This window comes from Mobula birostris, chromosome 6, assembly GCF_030028105.1.
Source record: "Mobula birostris isolate sMobBir1 chromosome 6, sMobBir1.hap1, whole genome shotgun sequence".
NCBI lineage: Eukaryota > Metazoa > Chordata > Chondrichthyes > Myliobatiformes > Myliobatidae > Mobula > Mobula birostris.
Window position 1 is genome coordinate 71,498,769 of NC_092375.1, and position 26,439 is coordinate 71,525,207.

Genomic DNA, 26,439 nt, shown 5'->3' on the forward strand with positions numbered 1-26,439 from the left:
TCTTGACAGCATTCCACTGTCAGAAATCAGCACTTATTTTAGGGCCAAATTTAGGAATGGTGTTAGATTCAATGCATTTTATTTAAACAGGAAACTGGTTTCATAGATGAAAACTTTTTTTATTTAGGATAACGACATGGGGAAAACCAAATAGTATCTGAAAAGCAGGATGAGTAGGATATACTGTACATCTGAGTCTCAGAGACAGCACAACATTCAGATAACTAGTCCTGAATTGCAGTGTTAACAGTAGCAGTAAATAGTCAAGAAAGCTTTCAGGCTTACATTTGTCAATCAGGAAAAATAAAGGCACACGGACTATAATAAAGATTCCATGGAGAAGTTTCTAAAGTATCTCTTATTTATATTTTTCAGATGCGATTCACGAAAAAGGTCTCAGTATGGCCAGTGGCTTTTGTTGGTGGACTGCTATACGAGTCTCCCAAAGTGAACACTGCAGGAAAAGTTGTTGGCTGGAAAACTGTCTTCGATCCCAATCGACCTTTTGCTATTGATATGGCAGGATTTGCAATCAATGTTAAGTTGATACTCAAGAAATCTTCAGCCAACTTCCAGCTCTATGGTGTCAAAGGAGGATACCAGGAGACTAGCTTGTTGCGCGAACTTGTAACTTTAAAAGAACTGGAACCTAAAGCTTCAAATTGCACTAAAGTAGAGTAACGTTCCAATTGAGTCTCATTTGGTATAGAATGCTTATTCTTTCACAAACCCCCACTACAAGTATCATTCCATTACTAAATCAAACCATTACATTGAATGCCAATCAGCAAAGTTTTTGAATTAGTGTCCAAAGCAGGGATTGCTGAGGAATAGTGGTCAACTGTGTAATGGACTATTGGATCCCTTTACCCAGTATGTTGCTTGCAATGCTCACAATCAATGTACCATCCTTTAGGCTGTTTTTCAAGAATAATTCCCAGCATTCTCCAGGTGACAGCCTAGGAGTGTCACACCTTTAGCTCATGCCACAGGCCAATGCTGACCCAAGGTACAAGTAAGAGCAGCCAACTGCAATCAGCCCACTCCATCTCCATCGAAGATTCCACCAAAATCTATAAAAAGATTTACTAACATTGGATCTATGTAGGCACTAGGATTTGTGAGAGCCTGTAAGTGATTGCTCTTTTTGTGTCAATTTGTTTTTATTAATTTTTTGGCAAGGCAAACATTTAATACCCATCTCTCATTGTCACTGCCTTTGTGAAGGTATTAGTGAACCAGGTTCTTGAATTGTTGCATTCCTTCTGGTTGGGCAACTCCTACTGTGCTGTGGGGATGGAATGCCAAAATTCAGGCTTAGCAAGAAAAAGGACTAGCGAATTATTTCTGAATGGATTCACAGAGTACTACAGCGCAGATACAGGCCCTTTGGCCCATCTAGTCTGTGCGAAATGGTTATTCTGTCTTGTCTCATGGACCTGCACATAGCCCTCCCTTTCATGTACTTATCTAGATTTCTCTTAAACATTGAAATTGAAACTATATCCTCCACTTCCTCTAGCAGTTCATTCCACATTCACACTATCCTCTAAGTGAGGGAAGTTCCCCTTCAGGTTCTCCAAAAACATTTCACCTTTCACCCTTAACCAATGGCCTCTAGTTCTAGTTTCACCCCACTTCAGAGGAAAAAACCTGCATGCATTGATCCTATTTATACCCATCATGATTTTGTATAGCTTATCAAATCTTTCCTCATTCTCCTATACTCCCGGAAATAAAGTACTAACCTGAAAAAGGATCTAGTGCTTTCTCGGTGTATTTGACAAATAAACTCTTCTCAGACTTCCAGCTGGGTGCAGGCTGGATTAAAGCTGACGTTTCACTGGCAAACCCTGCCATCTTCTTCAGGGATGATGGCTGGACATGTCTAGTCTGGTGGTATTTATACCCCCTGTAGTCCATCCATCCTGATTGATTAACCCTCATCTAATCATGTTTGCACTCTCCCACCTTTCTTACAATTGAATTCTTGTAGATTTTCTCTGCAGTCTTTCAATCTTATTGATATCTTTCATGTAGGCAGGTGACCAGAACTGAACACAATACTCCACATTTTGGTCTCATCAACTTCAACATAACATCCCAACACCTGCACTCGATATTGTGATTGTGAAGGCTAATGTGCCAAACGTTCTCTTTATGATCCTATCTATCTATGACACCACTTTTAAGGAATTATGGATCTGCATTTCCAGATCTCTCTGTTCTACAATGCTCCTCAGTGCCCTGCCATTCACTATGTGAGTCCTATCCTGGTTTGTCCTACCAAAGTACGAGCCCTCTCAGTTGTCTGCATTAAATCCATCTGCCATCTTAATGCCCATTTTCCCAGCTGGTTTATTCCATGCAGCATGTTTTGATAGCCTTCCTCACTGCCCACCACACCACCAGTATTGGTGTTATCCTCAAATTTGTTGATCTAGTTTACCACATTATCATCAAGATTGTTGATATAGATGACAAACAACAATGGACCCAGCTCTGAACCCTATGACACACTACTAGCCTCAGGCCTCCAGACAGAGAGGCAACCATCTATTACTACTCTGTCTTCTCCCATGAAACCAATGTTTGATCCAGTTTACAACCACATCCCAAATGACAGGTCACTGAACCATCCTCACTAGGCTCCCATGTGGGACTTTGTCAATGGTCTTCCTAAAAATCCATGTAATCAATGTCTACTGCATTTCCTGCATCAACTTTCCTGTTAACCTCTTTGAAAAACTGCAAGATTGGTTAAACAAGACCTACCATGTACAAAATCATGTTGTCTATCCGGAATCAGGCCCTGTCTATCCAAATTCTCATGTATCTTGTCCCTTACAATACCTTCCAATAACTTACCCACTACTGAAGTCAGAATCTCCAGCCTGTAATTTCCTAGTTTATTCTTACAGTCTTTCTTGAATGACATTACCCAACCTCCAGGCCTCCAGCACCTCACTTGTAGCTAATGATGCTTTAAATACCACTGCCAGAGCCCCTGCAATCTCTGAACTAGCCTCCTACAAGGTCCAATGGGATACCTTCTCAGACTCCGGGGACTTTTCCACCCTAATATTCCTCAAGACAGAAAGGATCTCCTCTTCTGCAGTCTGTATGTGGTCCATGACCTCAGTGCTGTTTTGCATCAGTTCTATAAAATCTGTCTTCATCTCCCAAGTAAATACTTTTGCAAAACCCCATTTGAGAACACTCTTTTGGCTGAATCATAGGTGACAACACTAATCCTCAAGTAAACCACTTTGCTATACCTTAACTCCACATCTATCTGTAGAAACTCTTGGGATTCTCCTTCACCTTGTCTGCTAGAGCAAACTCATGTCTTTATTTAGCCCACCTGTTTTCCCTCTTAAGTGTTCTCTTGCAGTAGCTACACTCCTTCACTACATCATTAGTTTCTTGCTGCTTATAACTGCTATACACCGCCTTCATCTTCTTAATCCAGATGTCAATATACCTCAAAAACCAAAGTTCTCTAAACCTGTTAGTTTTCCCTTTCACTTTAGAAGGAACATACAAAATCTGTACTCTCAAAATTTCAATTTTGAAGGCTTCTCACTTACCAAGCATCCCTTTGGCAGAAAACAACCTGTCCCAAATCCACACTTACCAGATCCTTCTTGATGTAATTAAAATTGTCTTTTCTCTAGTTTAGGATCTCTTATACATACTTACCCCTACATATACTTCTGTCATCTGCCCTGCCTCATTCCCTAACAGGAAATCCAATATCACACTCTAATTGGGACTTCTATAAACTGATTAAGGAAACTTTCCTGAACACATTTGACTAACTCTATCCAATCCAGTTCTTTACAGTATAGGAGTTCCAATCAACATGTGGAAAGTTAAAAATTACCTACTAATCACAACTTTATTTTTTTGCAACTGTCTGCTTTCTTTCTACAAATTTGCTCTTCTAAATCCTGCTGATTATTAGGTTGTCTATGATATAATCCCATTAATGCAGTTATCCCTTTCTTATTCTTCCATTCCACCCATTTAGCTTCAGTAGACAAGCCTTCCAGTCTGTCCTATCTGAGAAATGGCATGACATTTTCCCTGACTAATAATGCCACCCCTCCCCCATAACACTTCTTCCTCTATCTTGTCTAAAACATTAGAACCCCAAAATATTGAGCTGTCAGTACTGCCCCTCCTGCACTAATGGCTACAGTATCATTATTCTACATGTTGATCCATGCTCTAATGCTATCCACATTACCTACATTGAAATAGACACAACTCAAAATATTCTTATCACCCTACTCAACCTTTCATTTCCTATCTTTGTATGTAGGTTTTAGATCACTCTTCTCCACAACTGCTTTGAAATCTGCATTAGCATGTTTGTTCCCAACTCCCCTCTGCCCCAGCCCCATGCAGCACTAGCAAATCTTCATGAATCTGGATGGTATGGGACTTGGAGGGGAACCTGCTCCACTCATTGTTCTTGATAGTCAGGGTTACGAGACTGAGCAATTTCTCACCAGAAACTACAATGGATTATGCAAATAGTTCATCTAGTAGATACTGTGTCTTTAAGGTATGATAAATATTTAGGATAAATGTCTATTACATGCTGTTTCAAGAGCAAGGATGTCTCGTGGATGTTTCAGCGTTTAGATGTTTTAATACAAACAGGGAAGGAAGTAATAGAGGTGGGGGAGTGGCATTGCTTACAAGGACAGTATCACAGCTGTAGAAAGGGGGGAAGTCACAGAGTTTACTCTATTGGGAGTCTTCTATAGACCTCAATAGCAATAGAGATACTGAGGATCAGAATGGGAGGCAGATTTTGGAAAGGTGTAAAAAAAAAGGTCATTGTCATGGGTGAATTCAACTTTCCTAATATCGATTGGCACCTCCTTAGTGCAAAAGGTTTGGACAGGGTAGAATTCATTAGGTGTGCCCAGGAAGAATTCCTGACTCAATGTTTGGATAGGCCGACTGGAGGAGAGGCCATGTTGGATTTGGCACTAGGCAATGGACCAGGTGAGGTGCCAGAGTGCTCAGTGGGAGGGTCATTAAGAAGATATATGGTGTGTTGGCCTTCATTATTAGTAAGGGGATTGAGTTCAGGAGCCGCAGGTTAGATCACACTTGGAATATAGCGTTCAGTTCTGGTCACCCCATTATAGGAAGGACGTGGAAGCTTTAGACAGTGTGCAGAGGAGACTTACCAGGATGCTCTCTGGATTAGAGGGCATGTCTTATGGAGATAGGTTGAGTGAACTAGGACTTTTCTCTTTGGAGTGAAAGAGGATGAGAGGTGACTTGATAGAGGTGTACAAAATGAATAACAGGCGTAGACAGAAAGTACAATCAGAGACCATTTCCCAGGGTAGAAACGTCTAATACATGGGGCATAATTTTAAATTGATTGGAGAAAAGGATAGGGGGGATATTAGTGGTAAGTCCTTTACGCAGAGAGTTGTGTGTGTGTGAAACGCCCTGCCAGGGGTGGTGGTAGAGACAGATACATTTAGGAAACTCTTAGATAGGCTATTGGATGATACAAGAATGGAGGCCTATGCAGGAGAAAAAGGTTAGATTGATCTTAGAGTAGGATTAAAGGTTGGCACAATGTCATGGGCCAAAGTGCCCGTACTGTGCGGGAATGTTCAATGGACTAATGGATGGGATACCAATCACGTTGGCTGCTTTATACTTTCACTCAGAGGGTACTGAACCTGTGGAATTCTCTACTGCAGAAGGCTTTGAATGTACGTAAGAAGGAATTAGGTAGACAGATCTCAGGAGAGAAAAAGTAGTGAAAATGTATGGGAGAAGATGGGAAAATGGTGACGAAATTGGAGATCAGCGGTGATAGCACTGAATGGGAGGATAGGCAAGTTGCTAATGAACTACTGTTCATCCAGATTATCTATGCTTCTGTTCCCATGCCTCAAACATGACTTGCTACTTATCAGTCCATGAGTATTGGCTAGATCGGTTCACACAATGGCATGAACTTTTTCATTTGCTGAAGAACTGCAGTTGCCATTGAACATTGCAAACATCCCTAGTCCTGACATTATGGTGAAAAAAGGTTTATTATGAAGTAACACAATGTAGTTTAGCAGTGATGTATCGGGGCTAGGATGATTGACTTCTAGCAAACAGGTTAACCCGCCAATGTGGGAGATGTAACTCCAATTCATTCAGTCGTTTCCACTTGATCCCTATTGACATCAGTTTTATGGGAATCTTGCTGCCACATGCAGTAAGTTTCCACTTGATATCATAGCTAATATCATAGCTTCATCCAGATTAATGATCAAGAATCAGCTGAAAGACTGTGGAGGCCAGGTCATTGGATGTATTCAAAGTGGAGGTCAATAGGTGCTTGATTAGTCAGGCATGGAAGGCTACAGGGAGAAGGCAGAAGAAAGGGATTGAGAGGGAAAATGCATCAGCCATGATGAAAAGGCAAGACCAGACTTGATGGGCCAAATGGTCTAATTCTGCTCCTACGCCTTGAGGAAAAGGTGAATAGTAAACTTGGCAGGTTTGTGCATCTTCCATTGCCTCTTGCAAATTACATTTCACATTAAGCTCCTTTCATCAGATCAGGAAAAAATTAAGAGAACAATTAATTCTTTTTACCTCTCTCTGCAGATGCTGCCTGATTTGTCGATCATATCCACCAGATCCTGTTTATATTTCCTATTTGCAAACACTGCAGTTTTCTTTCAATGATACAAGCTTCTTTTTTTTCTCATTTATAATGTCCCGATTAAATTTAATCAAGTAATTTTAAAAGAGTTTTGATATGGTGGATACGGATTATTTTCTCTCCTGGGGAATTTAGACAAACGGGCATCATCTTTGAATTGAATGTGCTATTTAGGACATTTTAAAATTAAGACACGTTTTACATCAAATGTATCAAAAATTTAAGACTCTCTTCCCTGCCCCCTCCCTATCAGGAACTGGCTTTTGAAATCAATGAAAAGTAGGTAAACAAGGTAAATGGAAATTTCTGGGAGCAGTTTGGAAGGTGCCACACTAAGAGGAATGTGTATCATTCTAGTCAACAATCTGTAGGAAGGGTGCTGTAGCAATACAGACAGAATGCAAAAGGAATTCACCAGTATTGCAGTGCTCTGGTTATATGGAAAGATTAAATAGTGTGGGTCTATTTTTACTGGAATATAGCAGGCTAAAGGGCATAAATAGAATAGATCATCAGAATCTTTTTCACAGGGCAGAGGAGTCTTGGATAGAAAAGCAGAGAAATATTGGACTGACCTGGAAAAGAGCTTAGCTTAGATTCAATGTTCCCTCTAGTTTTTTTTTAAACAGCTGCATGGACCAATTATTGCTCTGAGCAGGAAATTTTTACATGGCATGAAAAGTACGCGGCACTTCAGACTAGAGAATTCCAGCTGCGTGGCAGCAAAGGCTATGTGCGCGGGAGCATTTCAGTTACCGTGCTGCTGTGTACCCGTGCAGCTTAGAGGGAACGGTGCATAGATCCCTTGCTATTGTAGCGCAGTGGCCAGCATGACGCTGTTACAGCTTGCAGCGTCGGAGCTTGGAGTTCAATTCTGGCATCCTCTGGAAGGAGTGTTGGAACGTCCTCCCCGTGGAATGTGTGGGTTTTCCCCAGGAGCTCCAGTCCCAAGACATGCCGGGTAGGTTAACTGGTCATTGTAAATTGTCCCTTGATTAGGATAGGGTTAAAACAGGATTGTCAGGGGGTTTGCTGGGGCAGCACAGCGAAAAGGGCTGGAAGGGAATATTCTGCGCCATGTTTCTAAATAAATAAGTAGATAGACATCACAGTTGGCATTGATGAGTGGGCTGTACCTTTCCAATGATTCTATGACTTGGCAGAGCAGCTGAAGGTGCTGAATGGCCAATTCTCATGTCTATGCAGCAACATTCTAATTACATGCAAAACGACAGGAATAAGGTTAATAGCCTATTAGAAACGAGGTGATGGCTTTTAATATGAAGTGTAAGCAATTTGGAAATGGTTTTAAATATTCTTAGCAATGAATCGATGATTGCACAGTGATAAATTGAAATAGAAGTTCTGGATCATTCAGAAGCTGTAGATTGTATTGGAGGTTTTTTAAAAATTCATAAATACATTATGGAGGAATTTTAAATGTTAGCACTTGATTTCTCATATTAACCTTATGTCTACAAGTATGTGATGCAAAAGTGTTAATTATGTAGATAGTTTCAAATGAAATCCATTTGCTTGTGGTTTAGTACAGAGAAAGTAGAAAAATTAGATATTTGGTCATTGTACATGATTTTTTGGAACAATTCTATCTGTGAGTCCATCCCTAATATTAGGAACACGCCTAGAAAGTCATGGGCTAGGATATTGTACTGTATTGGACATGAAGTGTTAATGTTCTTATTTTTATCTATGATCATTTTACAGATCCTAGTTTGGCATACTCGGACTGAGAAACCAGTTCTAATTAATGAAGGAAAGAATGGGTTTACTGATCCAAGAGTGGAGGTGTAACCTTTACTCAAACAGAAAGCACTTTCCGTAAGTCACAAATCATTGCAACTGATGAAGTAATATTGATCTACTTTACTTCAGGGGTTAGGGGGACTGGCTGGTGGAATCTGTATTTATCATGTACTTACACTTATTACAATTTTTAAGCTTTAGCAACAATGTTAGAGCCACCTTGAATTTCAGACATCACTATTGTCCATTTTGTGTTTTCTGAAATGAACTAAATGCAATTATTACTTGGCAGACGATCACATATGAGCTCTAGGTTTCAATTTGTCACAGGAGGCAGGCAGGCTTTGGACAACTTTCATTATTGCTTTTCAATCATTTTGTAGCTTTTTTAATTGCCTCCTCATACCTGTTTGACCTTCAGCCCGACCCTGCCCCCCAATGATTTTAGATTAACTAGCATTATCGTCTCTCGGAGAGATGACCATGTACAGTGCCTTGAAAAAAAGTATTCAAACCCTGACCCTTAGTTCACATAAATGAATATTAAAACCAGGGATTTTGATCAATTTAACTGAGATTTTTTTATTTGTGAATCACATGCTCCTTTTTTCACAATAGAGCCCAAAAAATGAGAAATTTTAAAACGTGTAAAATAAAAATTCAAAAATTGTAATGTCAGCAGTTCAAAAGTATTCATCCCTTTTTGCTCAGTACTTAGTTGAACCACCTCTCACAGCCATTACAGCCAGTAGTCTGGAGGAACTCAGCAGGTCGGGCAGCATCCGTGGAAATGATCAGTCAACGTTTCGGGCCGGAACCCTTCATCAGGACTGTAGAGGGAAGGGGCAGAGGCCCTATAAAGAAGGTGGGGGGAGAGTGGGAAGGAGAAGGCAGGTAGGTTCCAGGTGAAAAACCAGTAAGGGGAAAGATAAAGGGGTGGGGGAGGGGAAGCAGGGAGGTGATAGGCAAGAAAGGTGAAGAAGGAATAGAGGAAAACACAATGGGTAGTAGAAGGAGGCAGAACCATGAGGGAGGTGATAGGCAGCTGAGGGAGGGGGCAGAGTGAAATAGGGATAGGGGAAGGGAGGGGGAGGGAATTACCGGAAGGTGGAGAACTCTATGTTCATACCAAGGGGCTGGAGACTACCTAAATGGTATATGAGGTGTTGCTCCTCCAACCTGAGTTTAGCCTCATCATGGCAATAGAGGAGGCCATGTATGGACATATCTGAATGGGAGTGGGAAGCAGAGTTGAAGTGGGTGGCTACTGGGAGATCCTGCCTGTTTTGGCGGACGGAGCGGAGGTGCTCGATGAAGCGGTCCCCCAATCTGCGTCGAGTTTCACCGATGTAGAGAAGGCTGCACCAGGAGCACCGGATGCAATAGATGACCCCAACAGACTCACAAGTGAAGTGTTGCCTCACTTGGAAGTACTGTTTGGGGCCCTGAATGGTGGCAAGAGAGGAGGTGTAGGGACAGGTGTAGCACTTACGCTTACAGGGATAAGTGCCGGGTGGGAGATCCGTGGGAGGGACGTCTGGACCAGGGAGTCGCGGAGGGACCGATCCCTGTGGAAAGCAGAGGGGGTGGAGAGGGAAAGATGTGCTTAGTGGTGGGGTCCTGTTGAAGGTGGCGGAAGTTGCGGAGGATAATGTGTTGGATCCGGAGGCTGGTGGGGTGGTAGGTGAGGACAAGGGGAACTCTGTCCCTGTAGTGGCGGCGGGAGGATGGGGTGAGAGCCGAAGTGCGGGAAATGGAGGAGAGGGCATTATTGATGACAGCAGGAAGGGAAACCACGATCCTTAAAGAAAGAGGACATTTGAGATGTCCTGGAACAGAAAACATCATCCTCGGAACAGATGCGGCAGAGACGGAGGAACTGGGAATAGGGAATGGCATTTTTGCATGTGGTGGGGTGGGAAGAGGTATAGTTGAGGTAGTTATGAGAGTCAGTGGGCTTGTAGAAGATGTCAGTGGACAGTCTGTCTCCAGAGATGGAGACCGAGAGATCAAGAAAGGGGAGAGAAGTGTCCGAGATAGACCAAGTGAATTCGAGGGCTGGGTGGAAGTTTGAAGTCGATGAAATTGATGAGCTCAGCATGGGTGCAGGAAGCAGCACCAATGTAGTCGTCAATGTACCGAAGGAGAAGTTGGGGAGCAGTACCAGAATAGGTCTGGAGCACAGACTGTTCCACATAACCAACAAAGAGGGCAGGAACACCAGCTCCGAACACCGCGCCGACCCAGTTATCGATGGCCGTCTATCCCGTGACCTCCGTGAAGAGCAACCACTGACCACATTGGCCTCAATGCTTCGACCTTCCTCAACGCTTTGAAAAGGAGTTGAACATGGCCCCACTAGACACTAGACAACTACAGCACAGTACAGGCCCTTCGGCCCTCAATGTTGTGCCGACCCATATATTCCTTAAAAAAAGTACTAAACCCACACTACCCCATAACCCTCTATTTTTCATTCATCCATGTGCCTGTCCAAGAGGCTCTTAAATACCCCTAATGTTTTAGACTCCACCACCATCCCTGGCAAGTCATTCCTGGCACCCACAACCCTCTGTGTAAAGAAACTTACCCCTGATGTCTCCCCTAAACTTCCCTCTCTTAACTTTGTACATATGCCCTCTGGTGTTTGCTATTCATGCCCTGGGAAACAGGTACTGGCTATCCACCCTATCTATGCCTCTCATAATCTTGTAGACCTCTATCAAGTCCCCTCTCATCCTTCTACGCTCCAAAGAGAAAAGTCCCAGCTCTGCTAACCTTGCCTCAGAAGACTTGTTTTCCAATCCAGGCAACATCCTGGTAAATCTCCTCTGCACCCTCTCCATAGCTTCTACATCCTTCCTATAATGAGGTGACCAGAACTGAACACAATACTCTAAGTGTGGTCTCACCACAGATTTGTAGAGTTGAAACATGACCTCTTTACTCTTGAACTCAATCCCCCTATTAATGAAGCCTAGCATTCCATAGGCCTTCTTAACTATCCTATCAACCTGTGCGGTGACCTTGAGGGATGTATGGATTTGAACCCCAAGGTCCCTCTGTTCATCCATACTCTTAAGTAACCAACCATTAACCCTGTACTCAGCCTTCTGGTTTGTTCTTCCAAAATGCATCACCTCACACTTATCCGGATTGAACTCCATCTGCCGCTTCTCTGCCCAACTCTGTATCCTGTCTATATCCTCTTGTAACCTTCGACAACCTACAGCTCCATCCACAACTCCTCCAATCTTCGTGTCACCCGCAAACTTACTCACCCATCCTTCCGCCTCTTCATCCAGGTTATTTATAAAAATCACAAAGAGCAGTGTCCCAGGACAGATCCTTGCGGCACTCCACTGGTCACCGACCTCCAAGCAGAATACTTTCTTTCCACTACTACCCTCTGCTTTCTTCCTGTAAGCCAATTTTTTATCCAAACAGCCAAGGTTCCACTGATCCCATTCCTCATGACTTTCTGGATGAGTCTCTAGTGGGGAACCTTGTCAAATGCCTTGCTAAAATCCATGTAGACCACATCTACTGCCCTACCCTCATCAATTTCTTTTGTTACCTCTTCAAAAAACTCAATTAGGCTCGTGAGGCACGATCTTCCCTTCACAAAGCCATGTTGACTATCCTTGAGTAGACTGTACTTCTCCAAATGCTTGTAGATCCTATCCTTAAGAATCATTTCCAATAGTTTGCAGACCACCAATGTAAGACTCACCGGTGTATGGTTCCCAGGATTCTCCCTGTTACCTTTTTTAAACAAGGGAACTACATTTGCCATTCTCCAGTCCTCTGGCACCTCCCCTGCAGCCAAAGAGGATTCAAAGATCATAGCTACTGCTCCAGTGATCTCTTCTCTCACTTCCCACAGCAACCTGGGGTATATCACATTCGGCCCTGGGGACTTATCAATCTTGATGTTTTTAAAAGGATCCAACACTTCTTCTTCCTTAATCTCCACATTGTCCAGCACACAGGCTGGTTCTCACCAACTCAGAACACGTAGCATCATGCCCTTGTCCTTCTACCCTAATCTCTGCACTCACATTCTGATTCCCACCCCCCTGCCAAACTATTTTAAACCCTCCCCAACAGCTCTAGCAAACCTGCCCGCCAGGAGATTTGTCCCTTTCCAGTTCAGGTACAGCCCATCCTTTTTGTACAGGTCAGACCTTCCCCAGAAGAGATCCCAATGATCCAGAAATCTGAACCCCTGCCCCCTGCACCAACTCTTCAGCCACGCATTCATCTGCCATAACTTCCTATTCCTACACTCTCTGTCTCATTGCACAGGCAGCAATCCCGAGATTACCACCCTTGAGGTCCTGCTTTTTAACTTCTTCCCTAATTCCCTATATTCCTTCTTCAGGACCTCATCCCTACTCCTATCCACGTCATTTGTCCCCACGTGGACCACGACATCCGGCTGCTCACCCTCTCTCCTGAGAATACTGAGAACTTGATCCGAGATATCGCGGACCCTGGCACCAGGGAGGCAACAGACCATCCGGGATTCTCGATCTCTTCCACAGAACCTCTTAGCTGTCCCCCTAACTATCGAATCCCCTATCACTACTGCTCTCCTCTTTTCCTTCCTTCCTTTCTGAGCTGAGGATCCAGTCTCAGTGCCAGAGACGCGACCACTACAACTTGTCCCTGGTAGGTCATCCCCACCAACAGCATCCAAAACAGTATACTTATTGTTGATGGGAATGGCCACGGGGTGCTCTGCTCTTTCTGTCTATTCCCACGCCTCATCTCTGGGCTTCTCCACGAGGCAGCTCATGCTCTCAGTTCTCTAGGGGACAGCAGAGCCCCAGATCATTCAATTGAATTCCAAACTGCAAGCCACAGGCTCCACCAGTTTCTGAAACACAATCAAGACTAAAAGAACAAGCAGAGAAAGTGAAATAATTGAAAACATTGGCTGTCTGAAAGAGGTTGCTCGAGGAATCATTGTTCGCTGATGCCACCCTAACCAAAAGCACACTTTTATTTGTGTCAGACTAAAGGCAAAATGCTGCAGGCCAGCTCTCCTGCTGATCCTGTTTTCAAACATTCAGTCGCTAGAAGATAAATTAGATACCTGCATTAGAGACTGAATCAGTGTGAGTTGAAAGACAGATGCACACACATTCTGACAGAAACATAGCACCAGATCACCATCCCTGAAACAACCATCCAACTGGAAGACTTCAGCTCTTCTCAGGTTGACAGAATTCCCGCGATCTCTGGCAAGACCTGCGGTGGAACTGTATGGATCTACATTACTTAAGAACTGGTGTGTGAACGTTTTGGTAGTGATGACCCATTGCTCGTCTACCATAGAGCCCTTCACAGTAAAGTGCAGGCCCCCTTTTTACCAATGGTGTTCACTGTTATTGTGCTTGTGGCTGTATACATGCCCCTGCCCCTCCCCCTCCCACCGCCATACTAATGCTGGGAAGCATGGCGCAAGCTTTAAGGCACATCAGTGACTTGTGAAGCACATGCCCTCAGGGCTTAACGTTGCTGGCAACTTCGCATGCTAACTGGAAAACAGCCCTGCCTAAATTCTACTAGCATGTTGACTTTGCTATTAGAGGTGAGAGACATTAGGTCCTGAGCCCTGAAGAAGGATGTCAGCACAAAACGTCAACTGTTTACTCTTTTTCATAGATGCTGCCTAGCCTGCTGAGTTCCTCCAGCATTTTGTGTGTGTTGAAAGTTATCTGTTATGCAAATTCCTAAACACTGATCACTGATTAAAAATGAGTTAAACCAATTCTCAAGGAAATGAAGACTTGGCTAAGAGGGGCAATTTCAGCATTGCGAAACTATTTTGAAAACATGAAAAGGAAAGTGCTCAGCGAGCTTGCTCCCTACAGCCATCACATTAGTGTCAATATATATGCGAAATCTGTGCCTGGCTTCACAGAGAAGTTCATTGAGGACGCCACAGATATTGAACACATCTACGTGAGGGCAAATCAGAAGCCAGGGCCGAGAGGTCTGCACTTGACTGAGAGATTCTGACGCCGCCATCGGATCGGGGGATAAGATACCTTCCACGTCAGGCCAGACCAGTTCTTTACCACACCATCAGGAAGGCAAAATGGAATTATTCACAGAGGATATACAGCCATTTCTGTGAGGCCGGAGATGTGAGGTACATCTGGCAGGGCGTTCAACCTTACTGGACTACAAGTCCACCCTGCGTGTCAGCGACAGCGAGGCTTCCCTGCCTGATAAGCTGAAAGCCTTTTACACTCAGTTTGATGCACGGAATGACGTGCTGGCATGGATCGAGGAACCTGAAGGGCAGGCACTCCGTCTGGTTACAAACGAACCCGAAAGAGCTGCGGGACCTGATGACGTACCTGCTTAGGTGGTGAGGGGCTGTGCAGCCCAGTTAATTTGGGTTCTAACAGGCATCTTCAACATCTCTCTGGAACAGCCCAATGTTCCCTCAGGCTTCCAGGCAGCCACAGTCATCCTGGTGCCCAAAGGAACGACAGTAACCTGCCTCAGCGACTACCATCCAGTGACACTGATCTCAACAATATCGAAGTGCTTAGAGTGGCTGATTACGGATCACAGTAATTCCCATCTTCCTGCTGCATTGGACCTTTTCCAGTTTGCTTACCACTCAAATCATTTCACTGATGGTGCCATAGCCTCTGCACTCCACATCATCCTGTCCCATCCGGAAAATGGTGCCACATATGCCAGGATACTGTTTATCAACTTCAGCTCATCATTTAATATTCAATTCAATTCAAGTTTAATTATTATTCAACCATACATGAATACCTGTGAGTACAACCAATCAAGACAGCATCGCTCCTGGGCCAAGGTGCAAAACACAGTACCGACAGTCACACAGCCCATACAAGGTGGTAAGCACACAAAAGGTATCAGTAAGATACAGGCGCACAATAAAAAACAGTCCAAACTCAAGCCATCAATCCCACAGAAATCAGCAGTCAAATGCAATAGTGCTTGTCTTCTGCCCAGCAAACACTGGGGGGCAGCACCACCCCCAGACTGGACTCTGCCACACCGCCCCCCGCTAGAGCAACTGGCAGCTCTGACGCCCTCTCTCCTGGCGGCTGTAAATAGGGGATGCCACAGCCTGAGGCCTAGTCCTTCCACATACAAGATGGCAAGCACATACAGGATATCAGTAAAATACAACCACGCGAAAAGAAAATTATAGTCCAGACCCCGAGTCCATTGAATGCGGTAGAAATCTGCAGTCGAACACAATAGAGCTTGTCTTCTGCTGAGTGAGTACTTGGGGGTGGGGAGGACTAATTCCAGTCCGGGTGCAGCGCTACACCCACCCTGGTGGAGTGAACCAGCTTCGACACATCTCTCCAGGTGATTACGACCAAAGCCACAGACCCCATACCATCTGCCCCTGCTCACTGCCAATAAATCAGTGAATTAAGCTTGCAGCATTCCACATTAACAATGTCCAAAAGGGTCTTGTGATCACAAGAAAATCGACTAAGACCGTCACTCGCCAGTAGACTGTGCTCCTCCTTTGACTCAGGGAGCAGCACGATGTGCCTCTCCTTAATTTTCTCTGCCAATGAGCAATTCACTGATGGGGTAGACCAGCAGTACTTTAAGTTCTTAATGTATGATACCATCCTGCGATCATAGAAAAATACATTTAAATAGGACAGTAGCACCTTTTGCTGACCCTGTAGAAGCTGCTGCGACTGAAATTGTCGCCATATTATTGGAAATGTTATGATCGCCCCCTCGGAAGCTGGTGGGTAAACTGTCTTCGTTGGGTCTCGGCACTTGTCTGTGTAACTGGGTCCTGGACTTCCTGACAGAAAGGCCACAGTCAGTCCATGTGGGCAGCCACGTCTCCAGCTCCATCACGCTGAGCTCCGGTGCTCCCCAATGCTGCGTGCTCAGCCCGCTGCTGCTAACGCTACTGCCACGTGACTGCACAACTAGGCCCAAATCATTAAGCTTGCTGATGACACAACAGTGGTTGGTCTCATCAGCACTGACGACGAGACGGCATATAGAAAGGGGGTAGAGCGGCTGTTAGGATGGTGCCAGCCCAACATTTTGAGCTTCCTCATGGACAAGACCAAAGAGATGATTGTGGGCTTTAGGACGGTGCAGCCCATCATTGGAAACAATTTTTACTGGAGCACCCTCGTAAGCATCCTGACCAGCTGCGTCACTGTCTGTTATGGGAACTGCAAGGCATCTGACTGTAAGTCCTTACAAAGGGTTGCGAGGACTGGTGACAGGGTCACCGGGATCTCTCTCATCCACCCATCAGAGATGTTTATCAGAAGCACTGCATACCCAAGGCCGTGAGCATGGTCAATGATCCCTCCAACAATTGCTTCTCCCCCAGGCCGTAAAACTACTGAACTCCCTGCCACCGCGCAGATCTCTTTATGCATGAAGCGCTGGTAGTGTTATAATGTGTATTTTTACTTTGTGTTGGGAACACAATTTATTGTTTGCTAATTTATTTGTTTGTGGTAATATCTCTTTATGTGGCGTGTGTGTGAATTATTTCTATTGTGTTGTGCACCTTGCCCCAGAGGAACGTTGTTTGGTTTGGTGGTATACATGTGTATAGTTCAATGACAATAAACTTGAACCTGCACTTGAATCTGAACATGGTATTAAATATTAACAAATCAGTATATTATGATCTACTGCAATTACTCTTTGTTTTTAAATTATGTTTATTGTCATGGGAGTCTGCCTGAACTTACATTCATTAATCACATTACTGCCAACTGTCGGAGCACTTCCTATTAAGGCGGCCCTTCCCAATAAAATCAGCTTCATAGAATATAGAACATACAGCACAGTACAGGCCCTTCAGCCCACAATGTTGTGCTGACCCTTAAACCCTGCCTCCCATATACCCCCCACCTTAAATTCCTCCATATACCTATCTAGCAGTCTCTTAAATTTCTCTAGTGTATCTGCCTCCACCACTGACTCAGGCAGTGCATTCCATGCACCAACCACTCTCTGAGTAAAAAACCTTCCTCTAATATCCCCCTTGAACTCCCCACCCCCTTACCTTAAAGCCATGTCCTCTTGTACTGAGCAGTGGTGCCCTGGGGAAGAGGCACTGGCTGTCCACTCTATCTATTCCTCTTAATATCTTGTCTAACTCTATCAAGTCTCCTCTCATCCTCCTCCTCTCCAAAGACGAAAGCGCTAGCTCCCTTAATCTCTGATCATAATGCATACTTTCTAAACCAGGCAGCATCCTAGTAAACCTCCTCTGTACCCTTTCCAATGCTTTCACATCCTTCCTATAGTGAGGTGACCAGAACTGGACACAGTACTCCAAGTGTGGCCTAACCAGGGTTTTATAGAGCTGCATCATTACCCCACGACTCTAACTCTATCCCTCGACTTATGAAAGCTAACACCCCATAAGCTTTCTTAACTACCATATCTACCTGTGAAGCAACTTTCAGGGATCTATAGACATGTACCCCCAAATCCCTCTGCTCCTCCACACAACCAAGTATCCTGCCATTTACCTTGTACTCTGCCTTGGAGTTTATCCTTCCAAAGTGTACCACCTCACACTTCTCTGGGTTGAACTCCATCTGCCACTTCTCAGCCCACTTCTGCATCCTATCAATGTCTCTCTGCGATCTTCGACAATCCTCTACACTATCCACACCACCACCAACCGTTGTGTTGTCTGCTAATTTTCCAACCCACCCTTCTACCCCCACATCCAGGTCATTAATAAAAATCACGAAAAGCAGAGATCCCAGAACCGATTCCTGTGAGACACCACTAGTCACAACCCTCCAATCCGAATGTACTCCCTCCACCATGACCCTCTGCTTTCTGCAGGTGAGCCAATTCTGAATCCACCTGGCCAAACTTCCCTGGATCCCATACCTTCTGACTCTCTGAATAAGCCTACTGTGTGGAACCTTGTCAAATGCTTTACTAAAATCCATATAGATTACATCCACTGCACTACCCTCATCTATATGCCTGGTCACCTCCTCAAAAAACTCTATCAGGCTTGTTAGACACGATCTGCCCTTCACAAAGCCATGCTGACTGTCCCTGATCAGGCCATGATTCTCTAAATGCCCATAGATCCTACCTCTAAGATTCTTTTCCAACAGCTTTCCCACCACAGATGTAAGGCTCACTGGTCTATAATTACCTGGACTACCACTACTACCTTTTTTGAACAAGGGGACAACATTCCCTTCCCTCCAATCCTCCGGTACCATTCCCATGAACAACGAGGTCATGAAGATCCTAGCCGGAGGCTCAGCAATCTCTTCCCTCGCCTCGTGGAGCAGCCTGGGGAATATTCCGTCAGGCCCGGGGGACTTATCCATCCTAATGTATTTTAACAACTCCAACACCTCCTCTCCCTTAATATCAACATGCTCCAGAACATCAACCTCACTCATATTGTCCTCACCATCATCAAGTTCCCTCTCATTGGTGAATACTGAAGAGAAGTATTCATTGAGGACCTCGCTCACTTCCACAGCCTCCAGGCATATCTTCCCACCTTTATCTCTAATCGGTCCTACCTACACTCCTGTCATCCTTTTGTTCTTCACATAATTGAAGAATTCCTTGGGATTTTCCTTTACCCTACTCACCAAGGCCTTCTCATGCCCCCTTCTTGCTCTCCTCAGCCCCTTCTTAAGCTCCTTTCTTGCTACCCTATATTCCTCAATAGACCCATCTGGTCCTTGCTTCCTAAACCTCATGTATGCTGCCTTCTTCCACCTGACTAGATTTTCCACCTCACTCCTCACCCATGGTTCCTTCACACTACTATTCTTTATAACAATTACAGCATGGGAACAGGCCCTCTTGGCCCTTCTGGTAATCTTCCTCACTGGGACAAATTTATCCCTAACATCCTGCAAGAGATCCCTAAACATCGACCACATGTCCATAGTACATTTCCCTGCAAAAACATCATCCCAAATCACACCTGCAAGTTCTAGCCTTATAGCCTCATAATTTGCCCTTCCACAGTTAAAGATTTTCCTGTCCTCTCTGATTCTATCTTTTTCCATGATAATGTTAAAGGCCAGGGAGCAGTGGTCACTGTCCTCCAGATGCTCACCCACTGAGAGATCTGTGACCTGACCCGGTTCGTTACCAAATACTAGATCTAGTATGGCATTCCCCCTAGTCGGCCTGTCAACATACTGTGACAGGAATCCGTCCTGGACACACTTAACAAACTCTGCCCCGTCCAAACCATTGGAACTAATCAGGTGCCGATCAATATTAGGGAAGTTAAAGTCACGCGTGATAACAACCCTGTTATTTTTGCACCTTTCCAAAAACTGCTTCCCAATCTGCTCCTCTGTATCTCTGCTGCTACCAGGGGGCCTATAGAATACTCCCAATAGAGTAACTGCTCCCTTCCTGTTCCTGACTTCCACCCATACTGACTCAAAAGAGGATCCTGCTACATTACCCACCCTTTCTATAGCTCTAATAGTATCCCTGACCAGCAATGCCACCCTCCTCCCCTTTCCCCCCCTCTCTATCCCTTTTAAAGCACTGAAATCCAGGAATATTGAGAATCCATTCCTGCCCTGGTGCCAGCCAAGTCTCTGTAATGGCCACTACATCATAATTCCATGTACGTATCCAAGCTCTCAGTTCACCACCTTTGTTCCTGATGCTTCTTGCATTGAAGTACATGCACTTTAGTCCTACTACCTTTACTCTGCTTCTCTTTCCTCAAAGCTCAAAGCCTCTTTATATTTTAGATCTGGCTTTACTCCACCCACTATACTTGCAGTTCTCGCATAACCTTTATCCTCCTCCACCTCACTATCTGCTCTAATGCTCTGGTTCCCCTCCCCCTGCAAATCTAGTTTAACACCCCCCCCCCACCCCCGGAGCAGCATTGGCAAACCTTCCCGCAAGGATGTTCGTCCCCCTCCAGTTCAGGTGCAACCCGTCCTGTCGGAACAGGTCCCATCTTCCCTGGAACAAGGCCCAATTGTCCAGAAACATGAAGCCCTCCCTCTTGCACCAACTCCTTAGCCACATATTTAGCTGCATTATCTTTCTATTTCTAGCCTCACTAGCACGTGGCACAGGTAGCAATTTATTTCTGCCTCTGCCTCACGGATGATCCGAAGTTCATCCAGCTCCAGCTCCAGTTCCCTGACTCAACTTGTAAAATTCTGTAAGCTAGTACGATCTTATGTCAGGAAATGAAATCCAGGAAATTAGTTTTAAGCATAATTAGGTGAAGGCAGCCCAGTCGCAGCAAGGTGATTAAACCCGGAGTGGTTTGCTTACTGGAGAATAGTTCAATTGCCTGACAATCAGAGAAAAAGGCAATAAAGGAAAACAAAGTTGCATATTTTTTTGACAAACAAAGGTTCCATGTGATTCTGTAAAGTGGTACATGGAACCCATAAAAATACAATGCCTGCAAGAAAGACTTGGACTCAATCTTTGGCCCCAGTGCCTGCCCTCAAGCTGCTGAGTACCCTTGTCGGAGTCTGGATATTGGATGATCCAGGAACACACAAGAATATGAAGGCCTTTGTAGCACTAATGCCGGTCAACATGAACCACACAGTTTGCTAACCTAACTCTTCAGTAATCCCAACGGTGCATCATCTGGTTCAATAGCTGATTTTCCCTCACTGGGAGGCCCAGTTCCCACACATCTGCCTGCTCACCAGGTCCTGCTTCTGTTTTCACTGCCCGAAGCACTGTTTTTTTTTCAATAGACCTGGGTTTTAAAACTATACTAAAGCACTCTTAGAATTGTGTAACCTTTCAGGTAAATGAGGCACACAGCTCTGACCTCATGTGTGTGCTGGTGAGAGGGTGATTTTCATACATGCATCTGTAAATTGCATCCAAGAAGGACACTTGCCCTGGTAGTCGTGGAGACTCCAAACACAGGTACCCGTCATTGGGTATTTCCCTGTCCGTCACTCTGGCCCTCAATATCCCAGGAAATGAAACAACAGGGGCACCTTCTCCTTGCAAAGACTGGTACTTATTGGGAATGACCTGTCAGAAATAGTGGTTGAGATGGACACATTGGCAACACTTAAAAGCCATCCAGATCACTACACTGTATATTCAGGCAAGGTTTAATTAACTATGGGCCTTAAGGAGGATGAGACAGACTCTCTGTCATCATGGGCTTATTTCCATGTTCTGTGGTTACAATATTTCCATCTGTAGGGCTTCTCCTCTACACAGACATTTAAGATGTTTATTTTAAACACTGACTCTATAGAACAGAATTGACACAAATGTGTTTTTTGCAACATGTGAAACACTGATACAAGTTTACGGGTGTGATAAGACACCGTAGTTGCACCTAGAGTAGACATTTAAGCAAATAGTTCAAAAGGAATGGAATGTTTGCTCAGATTCATATCACTGTAACAAGAGCAAGCATTTGAATCCACGAAAAGTGGGCCAGGAAAAATGCTATCAGCTTAAGGATTTGTTATGGTAACAAATGCAACAGTCTCAGAATAATTCCATAAAAATACAAACAAATTCACCAAATAAACCAAAATTTTGGTTGAATAATCAAGAAAACAAAATTAAATTCCCACCCCAGCTTTGAGATTTTGAATTCATGGTTTAAAAAGTTAATTATCTGCAAAGGTCGCAATAATGTTGCTGGATTGAATACGAAAATGGTTCATAAGTTTTCTTGGACAAAAAAAATCAGAGGCAGGGTCATATAACCACACAAACAGACCATTCGGCCCATGGTGTCAACGCCAGTCTTCGAATACCTGTCTATACTAATCTCATGTTTCAGTACTCTACCCATAGCCTTAATGTTTCAAATGCTCATCTAAGTAACTCTTCTCTTAAATATTGTCGAATGTACCACCACCTTTTTCCAGATTTTAACTACCCTTCTTTCTCAAATCCTCTCTAAGCTTTAAACCTTTGCCCAGAGATTATAGACACTTCAGCTAAGGGGAAAGATTTCTCATCATCCATGCAGCTCATCTTTTGTGTGCCTGTCAGGTTCCTCCACTCTGAGAAAACAAACTTTGTCCTCATGACTGCATTCGGCCAATTTACAAATCATACAACCCAGATTTAAGTTCATATTGCTGATGTACAGAACTAACAGCAAGATCCCAGCACCAACTCCTGCAGTACATCATTGGTCATAGGCTTCCCATCATAAAAAATAACATGCACATTTACCTTAGATTGTTACTTATGACTGCCCCCTACAATGGTCAATCAAATCATTGTATTATTAGTTCTGCAGTGAGTCAAATGGAACGTCCAACACTGCTAAGTAACATGAAACGGGCATAAAAATCCATTACCAGCTTTGAGAAATAAAGAGAAAGCAGTGTACCACATACAAGAATTTATGGAAGAGTTGACGCATGTAGGATTCAGTTCCAGGAGTTCCTGTTTCTTCCCACTATCTCACTCCCTGACAACTCTCATAAGCCCTCACTGAACCTCAAAACTAAGCTTATTTCTACTCAACTTGATGTCTACTCATTTACAGGAACCAGGAATAATTAGGAGTAGGGACGCTGGTGATGATTTCCATTGAACTTAGTAATGCAATACAATTAAAGATGTTTTCAATTCAGGTAGAGATGAGGCAAGCTAAGCTACTGCAAGCAGATAAACTGTCCATCCATATATCTTTCTAATTAATACGTCATAATAGCAAACACGGGAGTGCATCGCCCATCTGGTCTAACTCAGTTGTGTAGTAGACTTGCTTGTTTACATGTACAGAATTGAATAAATACATCCCAGTGAGCTCCTAAGGTCATACTTTGGTCTATGCATTTCAAATTTTATTTATGGTGTTTAATCTTAAATGATGTGAATTTACATAATCTAATTCAAATCAGACCTATCCACTGACAGCAAAACTAATCTCTCATTTTAAATTAGTCAATAAATTATAATTAACAGGTGAGATTTTCCTCAGTCTCAAACATAAAAAAGTACACAGTATATCAGCATAGAATTTGATTTATGCAATGAGGTGGAACCAATGGAAATATGAACAAAATTAAACAGTGACTGAGTTCCAAAATTACACTATGGAGGGTTCAAGATAATAGGAAATAGGGTGATATTAATAAGATAAATTGAATAGCCAAGTACAGTTCAATGATATGATATGCATAAAGAAACTTCTCTCGCACCACTAGTACGATGGTATATGGTACCACCATGAGGGCAATGCTTTCCAAACAATGTCAGGTCACACTGCTTGCCAGTTTCATCATTTTACTTTGCATCACCACTCTACCTGTCTCTCCACCCCTCTTTGTCTCTGTATTTTCTTCTGTAAATATTAATTTTTATTTCTTATTGTTTTCAGGTATGCCATGAAGGTCTTCTGCAGATTGGCTTATACCATGACAATGTTTCAAGCCATACAAGTCTTCGTATTATTTGATGTAAAGTGTCCTACTAAAATCTCTATTGCACAGATTATTTCTGATTATTACCAGCTGATAATTGTTTCTTTCCATCACTCACTGAGATCAAGCAGTTCTACAGATCTGGACTGGGAATGTCTTGAACAAGGGGAAATAGTTACAAGATAAGAGAAAGGTCATTTAAAAATCAACGTGCAAAGAAAGTTCTTCTCTCATTCTCTGCTCCAGATGGCAGTGAAGGTCAGATCATTAGATATCCTTAAGGTGGTGAACATTTGGAAGCTTGAAGATCGAGGGACTAAGACAAAAGAGAAGTTGAAGCCAGCATAGTTCAGCCATGATAATATTGCATGGTAAGGCAGGCTTGAGGGGCTTGGTGGCCAACTCCTATTCCTGTTTTTTGTGTGTTTGTATACATTGGCCACAAACTTGAGAGGAATGGAATGTTTCTTCCAAAGATTAATATGTTAATATAATGCCCTTTGAACTTTAAACTACTGAGGAGAGTAGCAATTGTAATTAATTCCATGTTGACACTTGATTAATCATAAACCATGATCTAGTAATGTCAGATTCATTAACCTATAGACACTTGGCTGCTTTTTCTTTAATCCTGTGAGCCTCTTTCAGCTCCTAAACACAACCTGATAAAGCAAATGTAACCTTGCTGCAGAATTGTGGCGAAAGAGAGCCACTGACAAACTCAGAATTCATTGCACATCCCCAGTTGCCCTGGGAAAGTGATGGTTAGCCACGTCCTTGAAACAACGTAGTGGTTGCAGCACAACTAACTCGCTAACTTCACCATTTCAAAGGACATTGAAGTTGGGGCAAATCTAAAGTCACTCTAGGCAGACCAGGTAAGGACCTCAGATTCTCACCCCAAAAGATGCTAGTCAGCTAGATAAGCTTTTACATGCAGCAGATGTATTTTTCCAATTTCCATATTATTAACTGAATTTACATTTATAGTTGCTATGGTGAGATGTGAATTCATACCATTGGATCATTAGTCCTAGCCTCTGGATTGCTAGTCTGGTAATTTAACTGCTGCACTACTTCCATACCCATTGCAATGGCCTGAGATCACTGCTGTATGTTCGATCAAGAATTGTATCATAATGAAGCAAAACTCATTGAATCATTATGGTGATGATGTAGAACATGCAGATATTAACACACTGGGAAGCACAATACAATGGCCTGGAATCAACATGAGTGAGCCATTTTTCCCCGTTTTGTTCTTACCCTTATTCTACTCAAAAAATATTGGCATTACAAGTTGTTGGAAGTTCATAATTACAGAATGATTTGAGATTTGATTATGGAAAATAAGGAAAGAAATATTGAAAGAAGCAGTGGGAGAAGCTCGAGCTGGAGGCCCACCATTTGTCGGGGTCCCAGCTCTCTACATGATACACAAGCCAATACACAAGCTGTCACCCATGTTGCAAGCTCCCCCTCTCCACACAACTGATGAAACCAAAGGAACGGCAGAGGCTGATGCAGTTTGGCACCAGCGGCGTTGCAGGGGTTGCCAGTCAGCATCGAACTCAACGTAGGACTGCCTTACGGAGTTGAGCTCCAGATTTTTCCACCGGGTTTCTCTTGAAGCCTTCCCCATGAGCAGGAATAAATCCAAGGCACCCGAGGTTTGAGATTAGATTTTTCCTTCTCCTAAGTAAGCTGCCAACCATAGATGATGAGCCCATCTGCCCAAAGGTGCCAGTATCCCACTTTTACCCTTTGTCCTGTCAGTAGAAACAGTTCCGCCAGTCTTAGTAGCTAATCCACACATGAAGGCCCGGAGCTGAATGTGGTTGTCAGAGGTTATTTGAGACACATGCCATTGGGAGCATTTATCAAGTAGTGGGAGCTTGTTCCCATTATAAGGTTATATAGCTCCTTAGAGGCTTAAGGAACCATATGAAAAGAACCAGGAGGAAAAACAACTTATTTTAAAATCATTTACTACCTGTAGAAATGAGGTAACATTTGAGGTAGAGAGATAGATAGGTATTTCAGGAGCAAAATCTTCCATTAATACAAGTGCTTCTGCTGTGAAATACCAGCCTTCTACCTCTGATAGACCAGTACTAAACACAGTTACAAATATGGGGGAAATAATGCTCATCGTTTCCAGGTCATTGGTTTTGTAACAGAGTCCACTGGGGATAATGCAAGATATTTTAAGTAGAATAAAAACATTGAATTAAGCAAAATAAATAACAATGAATTGATAGTTTCAGAGAACCACTCAACATGGCAAGTCATCTGGTGGGACTGAATAAATCAGTGTTTGCCACTATAATCAACAATCACGTCTCCAAGGTGTAGCTTAGGCATCAGAACCTAGGTGTCTACTAAAGGCACCTGCAACTATCAGGCAGCATGCCCTGTAACTATTGCCTGAACCCTGATTGAGTCTCCAAGCAGACTGCTGAGTTGCTGCCATGGAGCAATAACAGTCATTCCCTTTTGTAACAGCACTCGGAAAATCAAAATCAAATTCAAGACATAGGATGC

General features: G+C 43.5%; 1 protein-coding gene across 3 annotated transcripts in view; it reads left to right on the forward strand.

The window, feature by feature from the left end:
• LOC140199104 (galactosylgalactosylxylosylprotein 3-beta-glucuronosyltransferase 1-like) overlaps positions 1 to 25,854 on the forward strand; it is a 69,534-nt gene extending 43,680 nt beyond the window's left edge. For all 3 annotated transcript variants that reach the window (XM_072260624.1, XM_072260626.1, XM_072260625.1), the window contains 3 exons: positions 376 to 672; positions 8,432 to 8,545; positions 23,853 to 25,854. In XM_072260624.1, coding sequence (XP_072116725.1) covers positions 376 to 672; positions 8,432 to 8,518 — 384 coding nt within the window. In that variant the 3' untranslated portion in view covers positions 8,519 to 8,545; positions 23,853 to 25,854. The remainder of the gene's footprint in view (positions 1 to 375; positions 673 to 8,431; positions 8,546 to 23,852) is intronic.
• Positions 25,855 to 26,439: the final 585 nt, after the last annotated feature.